This window comes from Toxorhynchites rutilus, chromosome 2 (assembly GCF_029784135.1).
Source record: "Toxorhynchites rutilus septentrionalis strain SRP chromosome 2, ASM2978413v1, whole genome shotgun sequence".
Lineage (NCBI taxonomy): Eukaryota > Metazoa > Arthropoda > Insecta > Diptera > Culicidae > Toxorhynchites > Toxorhynchites rutilus.
The window spans coordinates 25,143,968-25,165,300 of NC_073745.1; the positions used below are offsets into that span (position 1 = coordinate 25,143,968).

General features: G+C 37.8%; 1 protein-coding gene across 1 annotated transcript in view; it reads left to right on the forward strand.

Annotated features, from left to right (window-relative positions):
• The first annotated feature begins 3,398 nt into the window (after positions 1–3,398).
• LOC129765614 (uncharacterized) overlaps positions 3,399–21,333 on the forward strand; it is a 53,202-nt gene continuing 35,267 nt past the window's right edge. Inside the window, 5 exon segments of the mRNA XM_055766026.1 lie at positions 3,399–4,086; positions 4,246–4,737; positions 4,739–4,812; positions 4,865–5,004; positions 5,006–5,390. Coding sequence (XP_055622001.1) covers positions 3,399–4,086; positions 4,246–4,737; positions 4,739–4,812; positions 4,865–5,004; positions 5,006–5,390 — 1,779 coding nt within the window.

Genomic DNA, 21,333 nt, shown 5'->3' on the forward strand with positions numbered 1-21,333 from the left:
TTGAAACGATATCAATAATATCGGCCTTTCTTACAAAACTTTAAATTCAAGCAGAAAAAAATATTCACAGTTTCCGCATTTGTCAAAATTATCACAAAAGCTTCAAGGCCATGTTATATTATTTTCTGTCACTCACTTGGACTCATTACACAACTACTAAGATGTCTTAGGACTTTCAAAATTGTTAAATTCCTCAATGGATAATAAATCCGTACTCTATCACAGCCATGGAATGAGCCATAGTGATAATGCAATAAAAGTTGATTATCATCAGCACTGATGAGGAGCTTAAGCAGGAGCACAACCAAGGTTGTCATAAGTTCTGGTTACAACGCAACATTGAAACACAGTATCTTGCATATTGCTGAAAAATATATGCTCGCTTTTCCATCATCATACTTTATCGAAAAAGGCTTCAGTGTGGTTACAAACAACCCGAAACCGGAGGAACTTTTTGAAAATCAACGTAGATTTAATGCTTTAACTAACCAATATTGAACCGTATTTTGATAGTTTGGAAGTTTCGGATAGATTGGTTTGCGATTTATTATTTTGATGAATACGATGAGAAAATATTTTTTTCCTGTATTATAGCGATTTTCGGCACTTTTGCCTGGTTTGTCACATTACTTCAATTTTTTGGAAGAATGTCGGAAGTGTGAATTGAATCCTTGACCATCTCCACCTTGACTCCATCAGAAAATAATGGCAAATTTACTCATTTAACTAACCGCAATGTATCAATTTAAATTGTTCAGTGGGAAAAAACACTAAAGAGAGTATTTTCGAAGAAATTTGGCTATTTGGCTGCCCAAAATAGTTTGAGAACCCCTGATGTACACGATTAAAATTTGGCCCTGTTTCTTTGACGAAATACCAGAACCTAAACCCCCGGCATGATAGTGTGTGACGTTAAGCTCCATACAAACAAAACACAAATTTCCGCATAACTCGAGAAATAATAGAGCAAATGTTGGGGTCCATTTGCTCTATTATTTCTCGAGTTATGCGGAAATTTGTGTTTTGTTTGTATGGAGCTTAACGTCTCACACTATCATGCCGGGGGTTTAGGTTCTGGTATTTCGTCAAAGAAACATGGCCAAATTTTAATCGTGTACATCAGGGGTTCTCAAACTATTTGGAATGTGAGAATTTTACAGTACAATAAATATTCCTATGATGGTAAGACACTCCTCCCCTCTCTGGAAGAGTCGCACAAAAATATCACACATATTTCTACCAACAATATTCCGAAATTGAATTTCCATATGTTCTACAAATACATTGTGACAAGTTGTTAGTCCATTTGATATTTGCGTTAACGAAATTGATCTTTGTCCTAAAGTGGAAGAGGATTTTCAGGTAAAAACCGCCAAATGTGTTTTTTAATGTGTAAGCGCAAAACTTGGGGAATGAATCGTCTGATTTGAGATGCCTTTATTTCATTATATTAGGCTGTCAAAAAAGTCCTGCGGTATTTCCGCGAGGTGTTGTTGTAAGCGCGTAGTTCTAGTTGTATTCATTGTATCGAGTCATACTATAGCTTGTTGGAAAGGTATTTTTGCGCTATAATATAGTCCTTGACAGTGTTTTGTTTGGTTAAGTCGTTCGTGAGTTATAGTGTCGCAAATATGGAGCAAAATAAAGAGAAAATCCGACATATTTTACAGTACTACTATGACAAAGGCAAAAATGCATCTCAAGCTGCCAATAAAATTTGTGCAGTTTATGGACCCGATACAGTTTCCATTTCCACCGCACAACGATGGTTTCAACGTTTTCGTTCTGGTGTAGAGGTCGTCGAAGATGCGCAGCGCTCCGAAAGGCCTGTCGTCGAAAATTGCGACAAAATCGCTGAATTAGCCGAGAAAGACCGGCATAGTAGCAGCCGTAGCATCGGCCAAGAGCTGGGGATAAGTCATCAAACCGTTATTAACCATTTGAAGAAGCTTGGATTCACAAAGAAGCTCGATGTATGGGTGCCACACACGTTGACGCAAAAAAACATCTTTGACCATATCGACGCATGTGAATCGCCGCTGAATCGCAACAAAATCGACCCGTTTCTGAAGCGGATGGTGACTGGCGATGAAAAGTGGGTCACTTACGACAACGTGAAGCGCAAACGGTCGTGGTCAAAGCCCGCTGAAGCGGCTCAGACGGTGGCCAAGCCCTCATTAACGGCCAGGAAGGTTCTGCTGTGTGTTTGGAGGGATTGGCAAGGAATAATCTATTATGAGCTGCTTCCCTATGGCCAAACGCTCAATTCGGACCTGTACTGCCAACAACTGGACCGCTTGAAGGTAGCACTCATGAAGAAGAGGCTATCTTTGATAAACAGAGGCCGCATTGTCTTCCATCAGGACAACGCCAGGCCACACACTTTTTTGGTGACGCGCCAGAAGCTCCGGGAGCTCGGATGGGAGGTTCTTTTGCATCCGCCGTATAGTCCGGACCTTGCACCAAGTGACTACCACCTGTTTTTGTCCATGGCGAACGAGCTAGGTAGTCAGAAGTTAGCCACAAAAGAGGCCTGTGAAAATTGGCTATCCGAGTTTTTTGCCAATAAGGAAGCGAGCTTCTATAACAGGGGTATTATGAAGTTGGCATCTCGTTGGGAACAAGTTATCGAACAAAACGGCGCATATTTGACTTAAAACAGATACAAACTAATTTTATGAACAAATGAAAATTCAAAAAAAAATACCGCAGGACTTTTTTGACAGCCTAATATTTTCTGTATCAAACATGTATTCCATGTAACGGAGGAACATGTTATTTGCAAGTGATGGAATATAGTCAAAGGAAATAGTAAAGATTTGATTAGAAAATCAATCAATGATCAATTCTGCGCTTGGACCCATAAACATTCGCTTAGTAAGAAAACGTGTATGTTTGAACGGATTGATAAAAAAAACCCCATTTTGGGCGGGCCGAAGTTTGTCGGGTCAGTTAGTTTTCCTAAAATATCATGGAATAAATGTGTAATGTTTTGAACGATTTTTTCAATGGTTTTATATCTTAGCCACAATCAGTCCGTTTTATGTTTTTTATCTCGCTTCTTAGCTCATTTCGATACAGCGAAAATTCATATTCATATCATTGTAAACATATGAGCAGTGGTGGAATTTCATGAGCATTCTGTTTAATCATGATTCGATATACGCAGTTATAATCTCGAGCAATGCATCTTCGAGTATACTCACTGTTCATGAGTTCATGAGTAAGAATGAATGTGGCAAATATGTTACTCACGAGAAACACAGCTGCGAGTATGCTCAGTGTTTTTTATTCATGAGTATGGATGAATATTCACTCAGGGCCTGTCAAACAGTTCACCAGATTAGGCAAATCAAAACAAATACAAAACGCGGTGCGGAAAAAACGAAAGCGGAAAAATGTCCGAAATACCTTCCGGAAACAGTGAATCGAGTGATTCTTGTTCGTCGGCAGGAAGAGAAAACATTCCGCCGGTCATAGAAGTATCTGTAGTGCCAAAAGTAACCAGTGCTCGAAATGGGAGCATGAAACCACCTTCAAAGCGCTCCATCATCACCACCTACACGGAAGAGCGCTTGTTAAATGGAGAAAAGATGATTTGCTGTGTCCTTGGAGAAAATTGTATATACGAGCAGAAAGTATTTCGTCAGTCAAATTTCGAGCGTCACTTCCGACTCTGCCACCCGGTGGAATATGACAGCTTGTGTATTGGTCCATCTGCTGCAAAGAGTAGCAGTCCGAATATGGAACCAGCTATAACGATTAGAATGACAAAGCAACGGCTAGTAGGTGGAATTATCAAGATGGTGGCCATACATGGACTTCCGTTCGAAGCCACGGAATGGGAAGGATTTCGGGAAGTGGTAGATCCACTGCTCAGGGCCTATAACTTGACCATCAATAGACACAACATTACTCAGTACGTGACAAAAGCCGCAGAAGGTATCGATTGGATGATAGGCCAAGAGTTGAACGGGAAGCTGATTTCACTCAAATTAGACATTGTATCAAAAATGTATCGAAGCATGCTGGGAATCAACTGTCAATACATAAACAACAGTGGAATTGTTGTAAAACGAAATCTTGGTAAGTATTATTGTATCACTTGCATCCGTGAAAAATGTTGAAATGAAACGAAACGAAAAGAAAAACATGAAGGATCTTCCGTCGCTTTCAAATGTTGACCTTGACTTTCGTTTTCTACATCTGCTGCATGAATCATGCTAGTAAACCTCTTTGTTGTAGGTATTATTGAGCTGCACATTCGTCACACTAGCCAAAACATCAAAGAAGAGCTGGTAAAAGTGTTGAAAACCTTCAACGTGGAAATGTGGCAAATAATGTCCATCACAATTGACAACGCGTCAAATATGGTCAAATTAGTTGATATTCTGTCAGATGAGATCGAATATCCACTGGAGGTTGGATTTGAGTATCGCGGAGAAGCAGCGACCGATGACATAACCACGTTTAACGAACTTGACGCTGATGATGATTTTGATACGCTTGATGATTCCCTTGAGAGACCTGCAGTTCTGGAGTGGGTACGCGTTTTGGAGGAGTTTGCACCTAATGCTTTCATTACCGCTATTCGTTGTGGAGCCCACACCACTCAGTTGGTAGTCCACGACGTTTGCAAGGAGATTGAACACAAGGATATTCTGAAAGAGATCAGGAAGAAGGTGAAGAAGTTCCGGTCGACTGAATATAAAGCGTTTTTTGACGTCAGTGAAGGAGGTTTTTGATCCGCGTCTCAATTTCAATGGATCGAGTTTGCTCTCTCAGCCGCAGACATTGAAGGAAGACATAGTGGTGACTATTTCTCAAAACCATGTTTTTTCGCCAATAATTCCATTTTTTATAGAAATTTTGTCTGCACATTTGGTCAAGGATCAAATCTCGAAATAATCAATCGGAAGATAATGATTCAATCTCTACAATTTCCTTGGGTTCAGAAATTCCGTCTTGTGATAAATTCAGCCTGAATGAGTATTTAACTCGCACCATTGGGTGCTACTCAAACGATTCAATCGGCTTCCTTGGAATTGAAGATTTGCAGTATTCAATATCAACAAAGAATCGATGCAGATAAGCCCTTCAACGTTATTCAGTACTGGACAGCGAGGAGATTTGAGGAGCCGCAACTTTGGGCGATTGCTAAGATCGTTCTTGGTGTACCTGCAACACAATGCTCTATTGAACGAGATTTCAATTTATTTAGTTCCATTTTGACAAAGTCAAGAAACAAACTGAGTTCAAAAAGTCTCCAAGATATATTGAAAGTTCGAACAAACAATAGTCTTGTGAAATCCGCTCTAGCTTACATGTTCAGCAAAGATAAGCACATTCTGGAAGCCCTTTCATTATCAGTATCTACTTCATATAATCAAGTAGGAGGAAATAAGTAGAATAAAATCGAAGAAAGAGAAGAGAAATTCAGAGATAAAAATGTAAAAATATGGCCTAAATAAAGTACCAGAACCAAAACAAAAAGTCAATTAATGATCCGTGTGATCATGTTGTGAAAACTATTCACGGACTCGTAGGTAGAGCAATGAACACATGAAGAACTAGTAAAGACAAGAAGAAAGAAGGTGAGCGGAACACTTTGTAATAGCTCAAAACTGTAAACAATTAATTTAAAATTGTAAATCTTACTTTTCTTTTTGGTCTAATATCTCGTAAATTAAACAATTTATGCCTAATCGAATTCATCTAGCTCCTAAAATATTTTTTTTTTAAATCCTCTAATAAATTTACGTGTCTACTGATTTTTTCTTTGATTTTAGACTTTATTAATTTAGTCCAATATAGTTGCCAACTCGATGCACCATATAAGTTTTGTTTCTATAATTACATCATTCAAATACTTATCCTGTCCTGTATTAAACAAATACTTTTTAAACTTAATAATAGTGACTTTAAGCGATTGGCATTTTTGAAGCGCCTTTTTGTCAAAAAAGTTAATCGTTGAATAGTTTGAAATATTTAGATTATTATTTTTTATTGTGTCTCATGTTACTTGCGGATAACTTGTTAATCATATTTTACATGTTGCCCTTTTGTGGAACAATCAATGTATTAAATGTGTTAACAAAGAAAAAAAAAAGAGAAAGAAGTAAATCTTATTCTAAAATCCATTCTTCCCCATGCTCGCAATTTGATTACCGTGAGTAAAGTTACATTTTGCTGCTCGCTTTGTTTGCGAATAAAATTATGCGAACAAGCTCACATGTCTGTAAATCACGATGAACTAGAATTTTGGTTCATTTTTGTTCGTGAACTATGGAGAAAGAGAGGCTATCCAAATAAATGAACTCGTGAGCGTGGTTGATGTCAATAATGTAGTAATAACTCGCGACTGTGCTCATGATGCGAACATTTCCATCACTGCATATGAGTATTTTGAAAAAAAGGATAAGAAAATATCGGGATTATCAGAGAGTTTTCTTCTGGTGAGTTGGAAGACTAATGTGGCAGATTTCGTTAAAGTTAGCTGGTTGCTATAAAATGAAAACTATATTTTAAAAAATGAGAATTAGCGCCCGCTAAAAACATAGAAAGACCTCAAGATTAATAGTCTTGAGAGAACTACCGTCATGCCATACCAACAAACCAGACTGGAAGGGTCGACCACCACTGAAGTGAGTCGAGACAAAGAAACTCCAACAACTGCATAAGTGCATATATCTCGAACAATCAAAAACCACTGCAGTTGTAAGTGATTTCCTCCTCCCTTCTCGAATACCATCCACATTCACCCATTCCCTCCCAGCGGCGCGTGGAAATCATTTGGCCGCATACAACATAGCAAAAAAAATGATGCTTTTTCTACCTTCAATTTTCCCCGCGCGCTTGGTTCACTGGGGTTGGAATTATGCTCGATCGTTCCTCCCTCGCCGCGCACCGGCTTCGTATGTTATCATTTCAATCCACCGAAAAACACTTTCACTAAGAGCTTTATTCGATGGGCAGTTGTTTTGTGTTTGTTTGTTTGCTTCCTCCACACGGTGTGTCAATTTTCAAATCGCTTTTTGATCGCGCCGTGATTTGCATGTGTTATTGCGCTTTTCAACGTGAAATTCTCATTTCCCTGTATTCGATACCTTTTTTTTTATCGATTCCGACAGTTTTTGTGCGCGCGCTGTCTCGCATATAAGCCGCATCAACAAGCCAACCAGAATAGCGAAACAAAGTCCAAACAATGGCGCCGAGGCACGTACACGTGGTTTGCGCGCTAAAGTTTGGGAAAAAACATGCTACAAATCGTATTTTCGGCGCACGTAGTCCGAGACACCCCTTTCTTCTCCTACCGGTGCGGCGTGGAGAAAGATTGAAGCAAATAAATATACCTATACATGGGGTGTGTGGGGCCCCGATTACGAAATCGAAAGCTCTCCTCTGTCAAGCAACAATGGCTCACGGAAGGCGGGTTGGACAAAATATAGCATACACAGAAGTTATGAAACGGTGAACCCGGGGGTGTGTGCTAGACATTAGAAGTGAGTACTTATATTTATGCTAAATTATGACAGATGGTAGCCGGCATGCATTGCAGTTCCCAGTCTCGGTGCAGTTCAACGAAGCGTGGCTCCAACAATCTCTTTGGCTGGCTCGGGTGGCTCGTAACCACAATGAGGAGCAGAATTCTCCAGGTCTGCCATTGTGTAACCTTTGTTATTTGTTACAGTGAGTTTGCTGTCCATAAATTGCAAATAAGACTAATGATCAATCGAAATGTGTCCGAGATGTTGAAATTTATTGGGTATCGATAATGGAGCTCGATCCACAGCTTCAGAACAGATCGAATGAAATATTGATATTTCCATATTATTTATTATCTCGTATTGGCACATCTCTCCAGATTGGATAACCGGAAACAATACTGATCCCCTCAAAGCGAATAAGATTCTCTCGCTGTGAACAAATCACGTCGATATTTCAATAGTTAGTATCTGTTCGCTAAATCTCAATCGTTTGTCGCCAGAAGAGGGCGCGTGGAACACATGCTTGATTTTATCGATAAATTTATTTACTTGGGGCTCTCGCCATAAGTGCGATGAACGATTTATGATCCCTACAAGTGGAGCAATAAATCAGCTCTAATTGATTGTTATCGAATTGACTGTCTCCGATTACCCATTTAATGGTGCTCACCATACGAAATCAATGAAATGTGTAGGTTTAGCGTTTTGTTTTTATATTTCCAGGTCATCAAGAAAAGTCTTAACGTTGCATTACTACTGTGAAAGCTTCAATGTATTAGAGCTTTATTATGTTATCATTCATCACAACAGCTACGTTAGATGCAGCCACTATTGGAAAAAACTGATTTTTTTCTACATCATAAACCTGTGAAATTACTTATGCAACGCTAGTTTCCAGAATTGTTGAAGATTTGCTATTCTCCGTGATAGCATCAGTTTTTTGAGAACCAAGAAAATGTTCGAAGATTGACCCACAAATTAGTGAAATAACTAACATTATTATTGTAATCTATTGGACCACCTGGATGCATGGTATTTTTTAAAGAAAATAAGGTTTGTATTCGCAATAATCTGGATACCCAAAAATTGTAATAAAACAGCCATGGATCCTACATTGTACATGTACATATACCGTTTTGTCTCAAATTCCGAACAGTTCATTTTTAAATGTAAATTTACTAAACTTTTATTTTATAAATAATTGAATAATGAAAACTTTGACATTCTTTGGGGTATGGGTTTCATTTTGACATCATTTACAGGTATCGTTACAGCCTATAATTCATAATACAGGTCGGACTCGATTATCCGGGATTGGATCATCCGGAATTTTAGACTCGATTATCCGAGGTATTTTAGTTTTGATTTTTGGAAATTTTGAATAATTTGTATAAAAATTCCATATTGAATAGCTAATATGGGTATCAAATGAAAGGGCTTGACTAGTAGAACACAGTTACTTATGAAAAATGCAAATCCAAAATGGCGGCCGCTACAAAATGGTGGATTATACATTTTCCCAGAACCGCTTCAATATGGGTATCAAATGAAAGGGCTTGACTAGTAGAATACAGTTATTTATAAAAATGCAAATCTAATATGGCGGCCACTACAAAAATAGTGGTAATAGCGATAAACAATTCCTGGTGAAAATTCAGGCAAAATCAAAAATGCAAATCCAAAATGGCTCCCATCATAAAATGGCGCAATATTTTTTTCAAAGCCCCATCAATATGGGTATCAAATGAAAGTGCTCGATTGGTAGAACACAGTGGATCATGAAAAATCCAATTTCAAGATGGCCGCAGTCCCCAAACAACAAATTACTTTTTGAATGGTTTCATTCAGCTTGACCTGTTTCTATGTATGTTTGAATGTTTGTTGTTTGGGTCAATTTTTAAACGGTTTAATGTACTTAAAGCTAGAAAATAGTTAGTAGTTATCACATCCGTTTCACCATTGAATTAGGGCAATGATGAGACTAAAATAAAATCGTGGGGTATATGATGAAACAACTAACTGTGGATAATGGAAATCCAACGTTTATTTCTTACCTAATTTTCTTCGGAATATTTTCATGATGAACTGCATTCTATTAGTCAAATCATTTCATTTGATACCGATATTGAGGGAATTGCAAAAAATACATTTAGTGGCGGTGAATTTATGTTGTTTTTTATGTTTCATGTTCTTCATGTCAAGTCATTCAGCCATTTTTTAGCGATGGCCAAATCGAATTTTTCAAGATCATAGCATACGTATTTTTATAATGACGGTAGAATTAAAGGTGTCTTCCGAATTTCAGATCAATCAGTCAATAGGAACGGGTTCAATTTTCTATTAATGTGGGACAATCCTACAAACATTCAAACATACATACAAATAAGCCAAGCTGAATGAAACCATTTAAAAATTAGTTGTTTGGGGTCTGCGGCGCTCTTGGAATTGGATTTTTCATGATCTGCTATGTTCTACTAGTCGAGAACTTCCTTTTGATACCCATATTGAAGAGGTTTTGAAAAAAAATATGACGCCATTTTGTGGTGGCGACCATTTTGGATTTGAATTTTCCCTAAATTACTGTATTCTACTAGTCAATCCCTTTCATTTGATATACATATTGATGGGGTTCTGAGAAAATGTGTAATCCACTATTTTGTAGCGGCCGCCATCTTGGATTTGCATTTTTTCATACATAACTGTGTTCTACTGGTCAAGCCCTTTCATTTGATACCCATATTGATGGGGTTTTAGGAAAACCCATATTGATGGGGTTTTGAGAATATATGTAATCCGCCATTTTGTAACGGTCGCCATCTTGGATTTTCAAGACCATGGAATACGCAGTTTTATAATGACACCAGAGATAAAGATGTGTTCCAAATTTCGGATCATTCGGTCAACAGGAAGGGGGTTAAATTTCTATTAATGTGGTACAGCGCTTCACCCAAAGTTACAAAGTTACAAAGTCACGAACATACAAACGGGTCAACCTAGATGAAACCGTTTAAAAAATAAGTGCAAATCATAATTGTAGTACGTTTACCGACAGCAATTTTTTTTTTGGTACCCGATTATCCGGAGGATTCGATTACCCGGAGTGAAAAAAAAATCAATACTCCGGATAATCGAGTCCGACCTGTATTAAGCCTTTGGAGAAAAGCGACAGTCAAAACCAATGATAAAATTTTTTTTTTTATATCTGTATTATAGTGATTTTCAACTCATTTGGCTGGTTCGTCACTTTTACTTCCATTTTTGGAAGAATGTCGGGAGTGAGATTTGAACTTGTGACCTTCAGCGTGAGAGGCATGGATGTTACCACTACGCCAGATCGCCTCCAAATGATAAAATGTTTGCGTTAGCAAATTCTGTAAAAACAAGCATCGTCAATAATTCATTTTTATTTTGTTTTTTCAACTATTTTGTCTGTTGTTTTCATGTTAAGTGCTAGCAATGGTAAGAATCTACAATAAATGGATGAAAAAATGATATTGTATGCACAAATATTTAAAAAAAATTAGTATTGAAGTAGTGTTCGCAACATCAATCAAGTTTCCACGCATGATTCAAATTCCGAACGCTTCATTTTTAAATGTAAATTTACTGAACTTTAATGTTATAACATTCTTTGACTTATAGACTTCATTGTCAACACCATTTACAGGTATCGATACAGTCTATAATTGATAATAGTAAGCATTTGCAAACAAAAAAATTACTGTCAAAATGTTTGCGTTAGTAAATTTCAAAAAAAAAACAAGCACCGTGAATTTTTCAATTTTTGTAGATGTTTTATCTATTCTGTTTGCTGTTTTCATGTTAATTTAAGCTAGAAAGGTAAGAATCTACTGTACATGGAAAAACAAATGAGCTTTTATGCAGAAATCTTCATCAAAATTTGCATTCAAGTAGTGTTCGGAATTTGAATCAAGTTTCGACGCATGATTCGGATTCCGAACAGAAGGTGTTTGAACACACTATGTTCAGGCAAATACAGCAATAGTTCACAATTTGGGTTACAAGGACAATCCAACTCTGGAACGACAATTTAAAAAACCATTTGTTAACAAATGTTTATAAGCTCTTTTCTTGTAAAACGAAGGTCGCTGGCGCAAACCAATGAGAGTAAAATTGATTTTTCTAGTCAGGTTGTGTGTGGAATGACGTATGAAGTCGTCAGCGGTTCCTAAAGATATCGAATCTGGACGGCGCCTTATAGGGGGCGCTTGGGTCGAGTGATCAAAGTCTCAGCCCCCACCCTCTTAAAGTGTCACCTGATATATGTAAACAAGCCCTTCTATGGACCTTAACTTTCAAAGATACGAGGAACATATCATTTGCATATTTGCTGTTCGGAAAAACATATTAGACTTGCAGAAAAAAAATTGGTGTCCAATGTTCTTATCTGTCGCCAAAACATCTCAACTTTGAAAAATTATAACTCAAACACGAAAAACAATAACACTTCTGATTAATGGATATGTAAATATATAAAAAAAAAGAAAATCAAGAAAATATAAAAAAATATAGCGCCCTTGGTCCCGAAACCATGTAAACTATAAATAAAAATCCAGTCAATACTTACAAAAACTAAATCCATTTTTTTTTCAAGTATAACATTTTTCAAAAACAGATTGGCTTTAATTCAATATATCGATCATATGAATCGGTTCAGTATTTCAAAAGTTATGATTTTATTCAAATTGCATTTTTGCTGTTCGGAATTTGAGACAAAAGTGTTCGGAATATGAGTCAGTGTCAAAAATGTTGTTCGGAATTTGAGACAAATGTGAAACATATTTTCAGTTTTTCACCATGAATTTGTATTTGTAAATCAATTTGATTGTAGTCAAATGAAAAAGAAGGCTCTATTGTATCCAAAAACCAAATTGATTTCGCGCAAACGCACCATTTTGAGTAATGAGACACTGTTTAAAGCTTAAGTGTTCGGAATTTTAGACGAAACGGTACATGTTTTACTAATTCACACCTTCAAAACATCATCATTCTGCATTGAAATAAACATATCGAGCTTTGCGCTTACTCCAGCCATAAGAGTTTGTAGAGTTCTTAGTCCCGTTACCAACAAAGTTCTGGTCAGATTTGTTGGAAATTTTCATCATCTTTGACCTTCAGCATCATTCCATCGCCTTCAATGAATTTTACTCTTTAGTACGTGAATCGCCATCGCTAACTGGCAACGCAAATGGAACGAAGATGAATTGGGCCGGTGGCTTCACTCGATTATCCCTAAGGTTAGCCTCAAACTATGGTTCAAAAATCTGGACTTGAGTCGGGACTTTATTCGCACCTTCTTCCGACTCATGTCCAATCAGTGTTCGTTAGACGCGCTACTTTTCCGTCTTAATCATGCCGACAGCAATCTCTGCGTTTGTGGCCATGGTTACCACGACATCGAACACGTTGTTTGGTCGTGCGAGTTGTATCTGGTCGCCAGAGCGAATTTAGAAAACTCCCTTCGGGCTCGAGGAAGGCAGCCCAATGTGCCAGTGAGAAATGTGTTGGCTCGGTTAGACCTTGATTACATGTCCCAAATATATGTTTTCCTTTACAGGTATCGATCTTCAAGTCTGATTGTTCTTACATCCTTTCCCCTCCTTTTCGTCCTTCGCAAGCTATCGGTTCCTACTAACATTAGAATGAGTTAAATTGTAAATACATATTAGATGTAAGGATAGTTTGAAGATTTGAGTGTGAAGTGTGAGTGTGAATGAGAATGTGGATGTAAATGTGAGTGTGAACATTGTTACAATCTCCTTACATCCCATCTATTTCCTAATAAAAATGTGACACCCTTCTAAACTCAAGTCGACCGCGAGTAATCGGTTTCCTATTTTATTAACCATGAAACCATGAAACATGTTAATATTTTCTAGTAAAAATATAGTTAAGAGCGTGGCTCCTCTAAACCTGTGTAACTGAGCCTGTAAAAATAAACGGATGATTAAAATAACAACGGTACTAAAAATTAACCAGTGGTAAATTATGATGAATAAACAATAAATTTGCAGCAGTTGATGGTGACAATCGATTTCGATTTTCAACTTTTCGAAATATTTTTTTAATCCATCAACATGCGGAATTATTTCGAATATATAAAAGCCCAACCCACTACTTCTTCAAACCCAACTTTCGTTGAATCGAAAAATTTATTAAATTTTTAGCCGGTCAAAATAATTAGGATTTGTAGAGGAGTAAGTGTACCCCCTTTCAGACTACTATTCCTCAAGGCAGATATAAGTTTTGTTTTAGTCTCAATGAGAATAGTTGATTGCTGTTCTTAAAACAGGTAATTCTCACTCTTACTCGACGAGTATGAGAATTATTCTAATACTACCACAAAAATTTCATTATCTATATAAATAAAAATGGAAGGCGAAATGTGTTGGTAAGCGCAAAACCCGAGGAAGGAATGGTCCGATCTGAGACGTCTTTATTTTGTTGTATTCGCCCTCTGCCCGTAGATCATCGTTATGATGAGATATATTTTTTTAAAGCTTTGAGAGAAAGTTCGAAAAAAAAGTGTTACCAAATGTTCTACAATGACCTTGATGCAAGTCCAATTGTCTTTCGCGTTTGCGGAATAAAGCTTCCCGTTCCGTTGGTGTGAAGCGAAAGTGGCAACGGATCCTCAAGGGTATTCCCTTGAAAACTTTGAAAATAAAAATTATGAATGAAAATTTACTTTTCTGCAAGTCTGCAAGTGTGCTCCCTTGGCCGAGTGGTTAGCGTCATAACTAACATGCCGGGTGTTCGGGTTCGATTCCCGTTCTGGTCGGGGGAATTTTTCGTCAAAGAAATTTCCTCCGACTTGCACTGTGATCACGCGTATTCTAGAGCTTGCCACTCAGAATGCATTCAAGGCGTGTTATTTGGCATAGAAATCTCAACTAAGTACTAATAATGACGCAAGTAATACTACGTTGAGACGGCGAAGTTCCTCTAGGAACGTTAGTGCCATTGAAGAAGAAGAAGAAGAAGTCTGCAAGTAGATCAAGAATCTTGACCGAAAATTGTGACTAAAAAAAAAATTATATTATAATGACGAGTTTTAGAAGAAGTAATAGGAAATTTATGGTAAAAAGAAATTGTAAAGAACCAATTAGAAGATGGACAGTTCTGCGATTGAACTCACGAAAACGTCGATACAATCCAAATCAGAAAATTGATTTTGGGCGGGACGGTTCAGCTGGTTATAATAATAAACATTGTAAGAAAAAATCTGTTACAGATTCCTCGTAGAAAACTTGATATACTGTTGGGTAAGATATTGAAAAATTGAATATTCGTCCATAATTTTGATTTAAAAATGTGTTTATTTTTTTTTCTAAAATTTAAGGCTTTATTTGCTTTGCGCACGCTTTCTGTTTCTCTTAATTTCGTTTTCGCTAAGAAAGAGCCGTTAGACGATGTCACTTAAGCCCAATTATATAAAAAAAGGAAAAAAATGAATATAAAGAGCCGATTATTCGGCTACCCGGTCTCCAAACTGGCCGGATATCTGGTAGCCGGTATCCGGTCAAATCATTATCCGTTTCATCACTACTATTCAACACGGTATTCTTTCACTTGTACCGCAATCGCCATCACGGATTTCACTCTAGCAACTCGTTCGATCGACTTCCATTTAGGGCTCCAAAATTTCATTAAAATTGCCTCAAAAAGTTTTTCAAAAAAAAAACTGCAATCTCGTTTTGTTAAACCTTATTTTTACACGGGTGACCGGAATAAATCGCCACAGTAAACAACTGCAACAGAAACAACCGCTTAGAAAAAGTGTAGTAGGCTAGAAATATTTGGCGCGGGAAAAACATCATGTGCCTCACATTTCTATTATAAATTTATTCTCTTGTTCTCGTTTTTCGAAATTTATTCTGAGGACAATGTAATGGGGACGAAGTCCCCATTTGGCGAGGATAAGGAATCGAGGCGGCCCATGCCGCCAAGATGACGCAATCCGAGTCCACCGCCGACCCGCCGTCGGAAGCGGCGGTGTCTCGCACGCAAACCTGGGATCCACTGATTGCCCGGTTAGTTTGAAACATAGGATACGATCCTTTAGCAATGTCCGACCGAGCTCTAGCGAGCGTCGGACGGTATACGTCTGCCCGGGGCGTTACGTTTGCCTGGGGCGATACGTTTGCCCGGTTAATTCTTGTTTTGAAATACAATACCGCGCCACAATATTTATAGCCTACTACACATTTTATAAGCGGTGGTTTCTGTTGCAGTCGTTTTCTGTGGCGATTTATTCCGGGAACCCTTTAAAAAATACAAATACAATTAAACAAGAAAAAAAATCCAAAATTGAAAAAGTTATAAAGTATATAAAGTGGGAGGGTCAATCACAAGCAGGTATGGGAAAACTCGTATACCAATTCGTTCGACAACACTCATTTACAGATAAAACTCATCCTTCTATTTTTCGATTATGTCTCACTATATTTGAGACAGAAAACAATCACCTATCAACTTTGCAAAGTTCATTCACGAATTCATCTGAAAAATATTGTCTCGATTCCTTTCATCTATTCTCAGAGAATTTTGCATTCTCTCATCTGTCTCTCGGAACGACCCTAGATGGTGAGAGAATCAGATTGGAATCTTTTACTCAAGCCAATGAGTGTCTCTGTGATACAGTTTTGATTGAATTCTCATACAAGTAAAATCATTCGTTTTTCACTCAAATAGCAATCATTGAAGCCTCGATCGCAGCAGTAAAATACAGGGAGGTATATCGAGTTGTGTCCTGTTCACTATTGCAATGACTTCTTTTTTATAGTATGAAACGATCTATACCAACACAAAAGACCATATTAACGCAAGTTATTGGTGAGCGGGAAGGCAGATTCAAGCGCATTGCTTGGCTTGAATGTTAACAAGGAAGAGAGTAGAAGGGAAAATAAAATTATACATGCACGCAAATTGAGCCTATTTTGACTCATTCGTTATTTTGTTTCGCACGATTCTTTCAAAGGATTATTCATGAATTGAGTGTTGTTGTCCACTCTTTGTTATTTTATGTTCACTCTCTCGAATGAAAGAGATCGGAGAGTTAAAAAGGATTCATCGTGCACTCTCACGATTGCTTGCTGCATTCTCTTCGCCATGATTTTTACTAGCAGATACAAGACAGATTTATAGCGAGGGGTGGAGAAATGAGCGAATGAACTTCCCCATGCTTGATCACAAGTTTGGAAAAAGTAGTTCCATGAAAAAATGCGACGTTCTAGACTAGATATCGCGTCACTAAGATGACTATAACTCGCTATGGCTATACAGGGTTTTCCAACTTTAAATTCCGAAACTAAATTGAAATAAAACACACTTAGAATTCGAATTTCGATGAAACTTTTATTTCAAATTAAAGTTTGGTTTATGCCATTATGTGTGAAATACAACATCATTCAAATGTCCACCTAGGGCTTCCTCGCACACCTTGATCCGGAACAGGTAGTTTTCGATGACTTTTCGGCACATATGGGGCGGTATCTCGGTCATAACTTCACGAATGTTGTCTATCAAATGTTCAAGAGTTTGCGGAGAGTTGCCATAGACACGGTCTTTCGCATAACCCCACAAAAAAAAGTCTAGCGGGTTCAAATCGCATGATCTGAACGGCCAATTGGCATCACCAAAACGCGAAATTATGCGTCCTTCAAATTTCGTTCGCAATATGGCCATGTTCGGTCGTGTTGTGTGGCACGTGGCGCCGTCCTGCTGAAACCACATGTCATCCGTATCCATATCTTCAATTTGTGGCAAAAAAAATCGGTTAACATGCGGCCATAGCGCTCACCATTCACAGTTACCGTCTCGCCGTCCTCATTTTCAAAGAAATACGGCCCGATGACTCCACCAGACCATAATGCGCACCAAACAGTGACTTTTGGCGGATGCAATGGCCTCTCAACAATCACGTGTGGATTTTCTGAGCCCCATATTCGGAAATTTTGGGTGTTCACATAGCCACCGAGCTCGAAATGTGCCTCATCGCTGAAGAAAGTTTGATGCGAAAATTCAACATTTTGCTGCTGTTGTTCGTTCACCCAATCGACGTATGCCCGACGCATTCCATGGTCACCACGCTCTAATTTTTGTATCAGTTGGACTTTATAGGGATGTAGGTGCAAGTCCAAATGCAAAATTCGTCACAATGATGTGTTTGACAAACCCAATTGCTGAGCACGCCGTGGAATCGAAACATTCGGGTCATCCTCCACACTGGCAGCAACAGCAGCAATATTTTCGGCCGAACGCACATTACGATGATGCACAGGTTTCACAATATCCGCTACGGATCCAGTTTGTTCGAATTTACGCACTACATTAGCGATTGTGTGCTCTGTAGGCCGTCCATGACGACCAAAATCCGTCCGTAATGCTCGAAAAACATTTGCCGGTTTTTCATCATTTTTATAGTATAATTTAACAAAATTAACACGTTGTGCGATGCTAAAACGATCCATATTGTAAAATGGCAGACATTCAACTAACGATATGACGCTTTGGTTGGCAGTTATGTCAAACGGTTGTCAGCGCAGGGCTGTATCGGAAGCCCGAAATGGAAAACCCTGTATAATAACGAATATTTAGACAAAATTTTCTTTAGAACATATTCACAAATATCTAAACGTCCTAAATAAAAGGAAAAAAATCGTTTTTTTTTTAAATTCTAGACTAGAAAAATTCAAATGTCGCAAGAACCACACAAGCGGCGTTATAAGGAATTTTGTTGTCATTTCATAAATATGGAATCCATAAACGAGAGGTTCTTTGCAACAAGTGTAATGCAGTTCACAGATAATATTTTCAATAATAGAATGTATTCCTAACCATGGAAGTACAAGGGTCTGTGCTTAAGGGCTAGAACGGAAGCTTGACGTAGGACTGTTTGAAAACATTGTTGTTGAATTTAGTTGTTTTCATTGTTCGGGAATTCTGACTTAAATTCAATTTAGTATTCCAAATGGTGTCCTCAAAATAAGCCGTTTGTTACATTGATTGGTATTCTTTAAGCGGGTTACAAAAATTCCGGAACAATTAGGCAAAAAAGAATTACCAAGTAGATCTAAGAAGATGAATTTACCACCTAAATTACCCAAACATTTGTATTTCTAGAGAAGATCCGAATCCAAATCGGAGTTGGCTACACAAAGAACTGTTTGCCAAAAATAGTTGCTTTTGTAAAATAGCACCATAAGGATGGAAAAATTGTGTTCTGGGCGAACCTAGTTTCGTGCCATTACACAAAAGTCACTCTGGATTGGTTGACCTCAAGGTGGTCCGGACCATGATGGCGAGGGTTGCAGGACTCTTGAGGGAGACTGAGGATGAAGGACCACTTTCCAATTATTTCATACCTCAAACGCACATTGTATGGACTTGTGAAAATGTAATAATGAAATGAATTAAATAGTATTTTTTACCAAACGTGTTTTAATTTGGTTTCACTACTTATGGCTCACCTGTTAGATCAATGGAACGATTACCGGGCATTACTAATTTTGACATTCGAGCGCATTTATTTGAAAGTGGTAGTCTGAAAAAAATCATTTCAACATTAAAACAGGAACACTTTGCTGTTGAAGAATCATCCCGCTTCACCAAGTTTTACTGGACTCGGAATTCAACCAAGGTTGTCATACGTGAATTTTGTGAGAGACGGCTAGAATTTGTTGTTGTACCAGTCAATGAATGCTATGCTTGAGCAGATATTCAAATATCGTCATGTAATGTATCGCGAGAATGATATTCAACACTATACAAACATTTGACTGTCAATGCCAATTGAAATTTAGAGCTTGAAAAGTAGATTTGAAAGTAAGCTATTCATATTAGGAAACACCGACACCGAGAGCCTTAAAAGTATTCTAGTTTAGGCACTCAAGAATATACCCTAGAAAGCACTAATCGAAAATCCCATTATTCACCCAGTTAGAGCCATTTTAGTGATGCGGTATCTAACCTGGTACAGCAATAACAATGAACTTCAAACGCGTTTTTCTTGAAACTAGTTTTTTCAAACTGGCGTACACGATATCTCAAGTTCTACCGAACCGATTCATGTCTAATTTATATGGATACAATCCGCAGGCATCTCGCTATCGCATGAACCTCCAAAATATGATATTTTTTGAGTTTTACTTTTTTTTTTAAATCGGGAAACGTAAGAAAAAGCGTTTTAAACCGCACTTTGTTTTGTCGAACGGCCGCCATTCTGTCAAAAAAGATGTTTTTGACTTGTCCAAGGTTCATGCGATAGCGGCGTCTTTACTGATTCAGAATCTGTTCGATGTTTTTGTTTCAGATAACCAGAAGGGCTGGAATCATGTACGCCATGACACAACTTTTCTTGAACCCTCTCACTTCATCAGCTCTTAACTATTCTAGTATGAATGTTTTTTCTCCGTTCAATTTTTGTTTTATTTTTAAAAGATGGATGAACAAATAATGATATAATAGATAGTAAAGATATTCTATGATTTTATTTCACGGAGCTCGAAAAAACGTCCGAAATTCGTGTCTCTACACTAGATTAACCCCTTAATCCTCCTGTACTCGCGTGCAAAATCATAACAAGTATACTCGCGCACGGTGTCACAGACCGAAAATTGAACTTCTCTGTTATGTTGCCATTGTGTATTTTTCAGGCTTTATTGGCATTTATTTGAAGAAGAGGGTATGATTGAATGAAAAAACTCCAAAAAATATGTTTTCATCGTCTTTATTATGACTATTAAATCATCTTATTCAGCCTCCTCAAAATAGAGTAACTTTTGATACTACGACACAAATAACGAAATTCGAATTTTTCACTGTTATTAATTAAAAGTAAACAACTGAATATAATTCATGGAAGTATAAAGAGCTATAAAATAACATAAAAACGTATTAATCGATTGTGGTTTCATTAGAGTAAGAATCAGAACATAGCATAACTACATGCTCGAAACGAACATATTTTTTACATTTCATGCAGTTGTTGCGTGTTTTTCGGGTCTTTTATCGAAGAGAAGAATGTATAACGACCTTCTAGATAATTACCGTATGATGAAGGTTCTGGAATAAAAAGTTTGCATATTTCTAATATTCTTTGTCTCTGTTTTCTTGGTAAATTAAGAATTAATCCTTTTTTTTTAGATGGGGCATAAAAATATAATATGAAAGGTTTTCTAGGAACTTCCTTTTCTTTTTCTTGTTTTCTTTTTTTTTTATATATCCAAAATATATATTTTTATTAAGGCTCATATGGCGTCAACCTGACGGGGCCGGGAGTTCAATATTTCGACAATGTTTGCCTTATAACTATGTTAGTAATATGTAACCGATTACTCGCGGTTGGCTCGAGGTTAGTATTACAAGTGTTTTCGTAATTGTGATGTTGCTGTCTCCAATGCTCTGTACCTGTGCTCGACACGGGATACTTCCTTTTGGGATGCAGCTGACCATTAATCAGCAACGTTCCCTAGTCTGTACCCCATATCTAGCGTGGTGCGTCTTTCTCGACTCGAGGAATCCAGGATAGAATGGTCACTAGCCGGCGCAATCATCAGCTCGTGTAGAGTTGTCATGAGCGGTACAATCTTTGGCTCTTGTTGAATCATCAGTGGACTGCACAACCTTTGGCCCGTGTATTTGTAAAGAGTGTGTGTATGTATTGCCGCGACAAAGTAAAAGTTTATAGATCGGATAGGAGGGACATGAAACAGGGACACAACGAAGGAAACATCATTAAACGTTGACATCGGCGTTTCTGAGGAACAGGTATAGATGAAGCAGAAGATCAGGATCACGGCTACCTAAGATATCCCGGACGGGG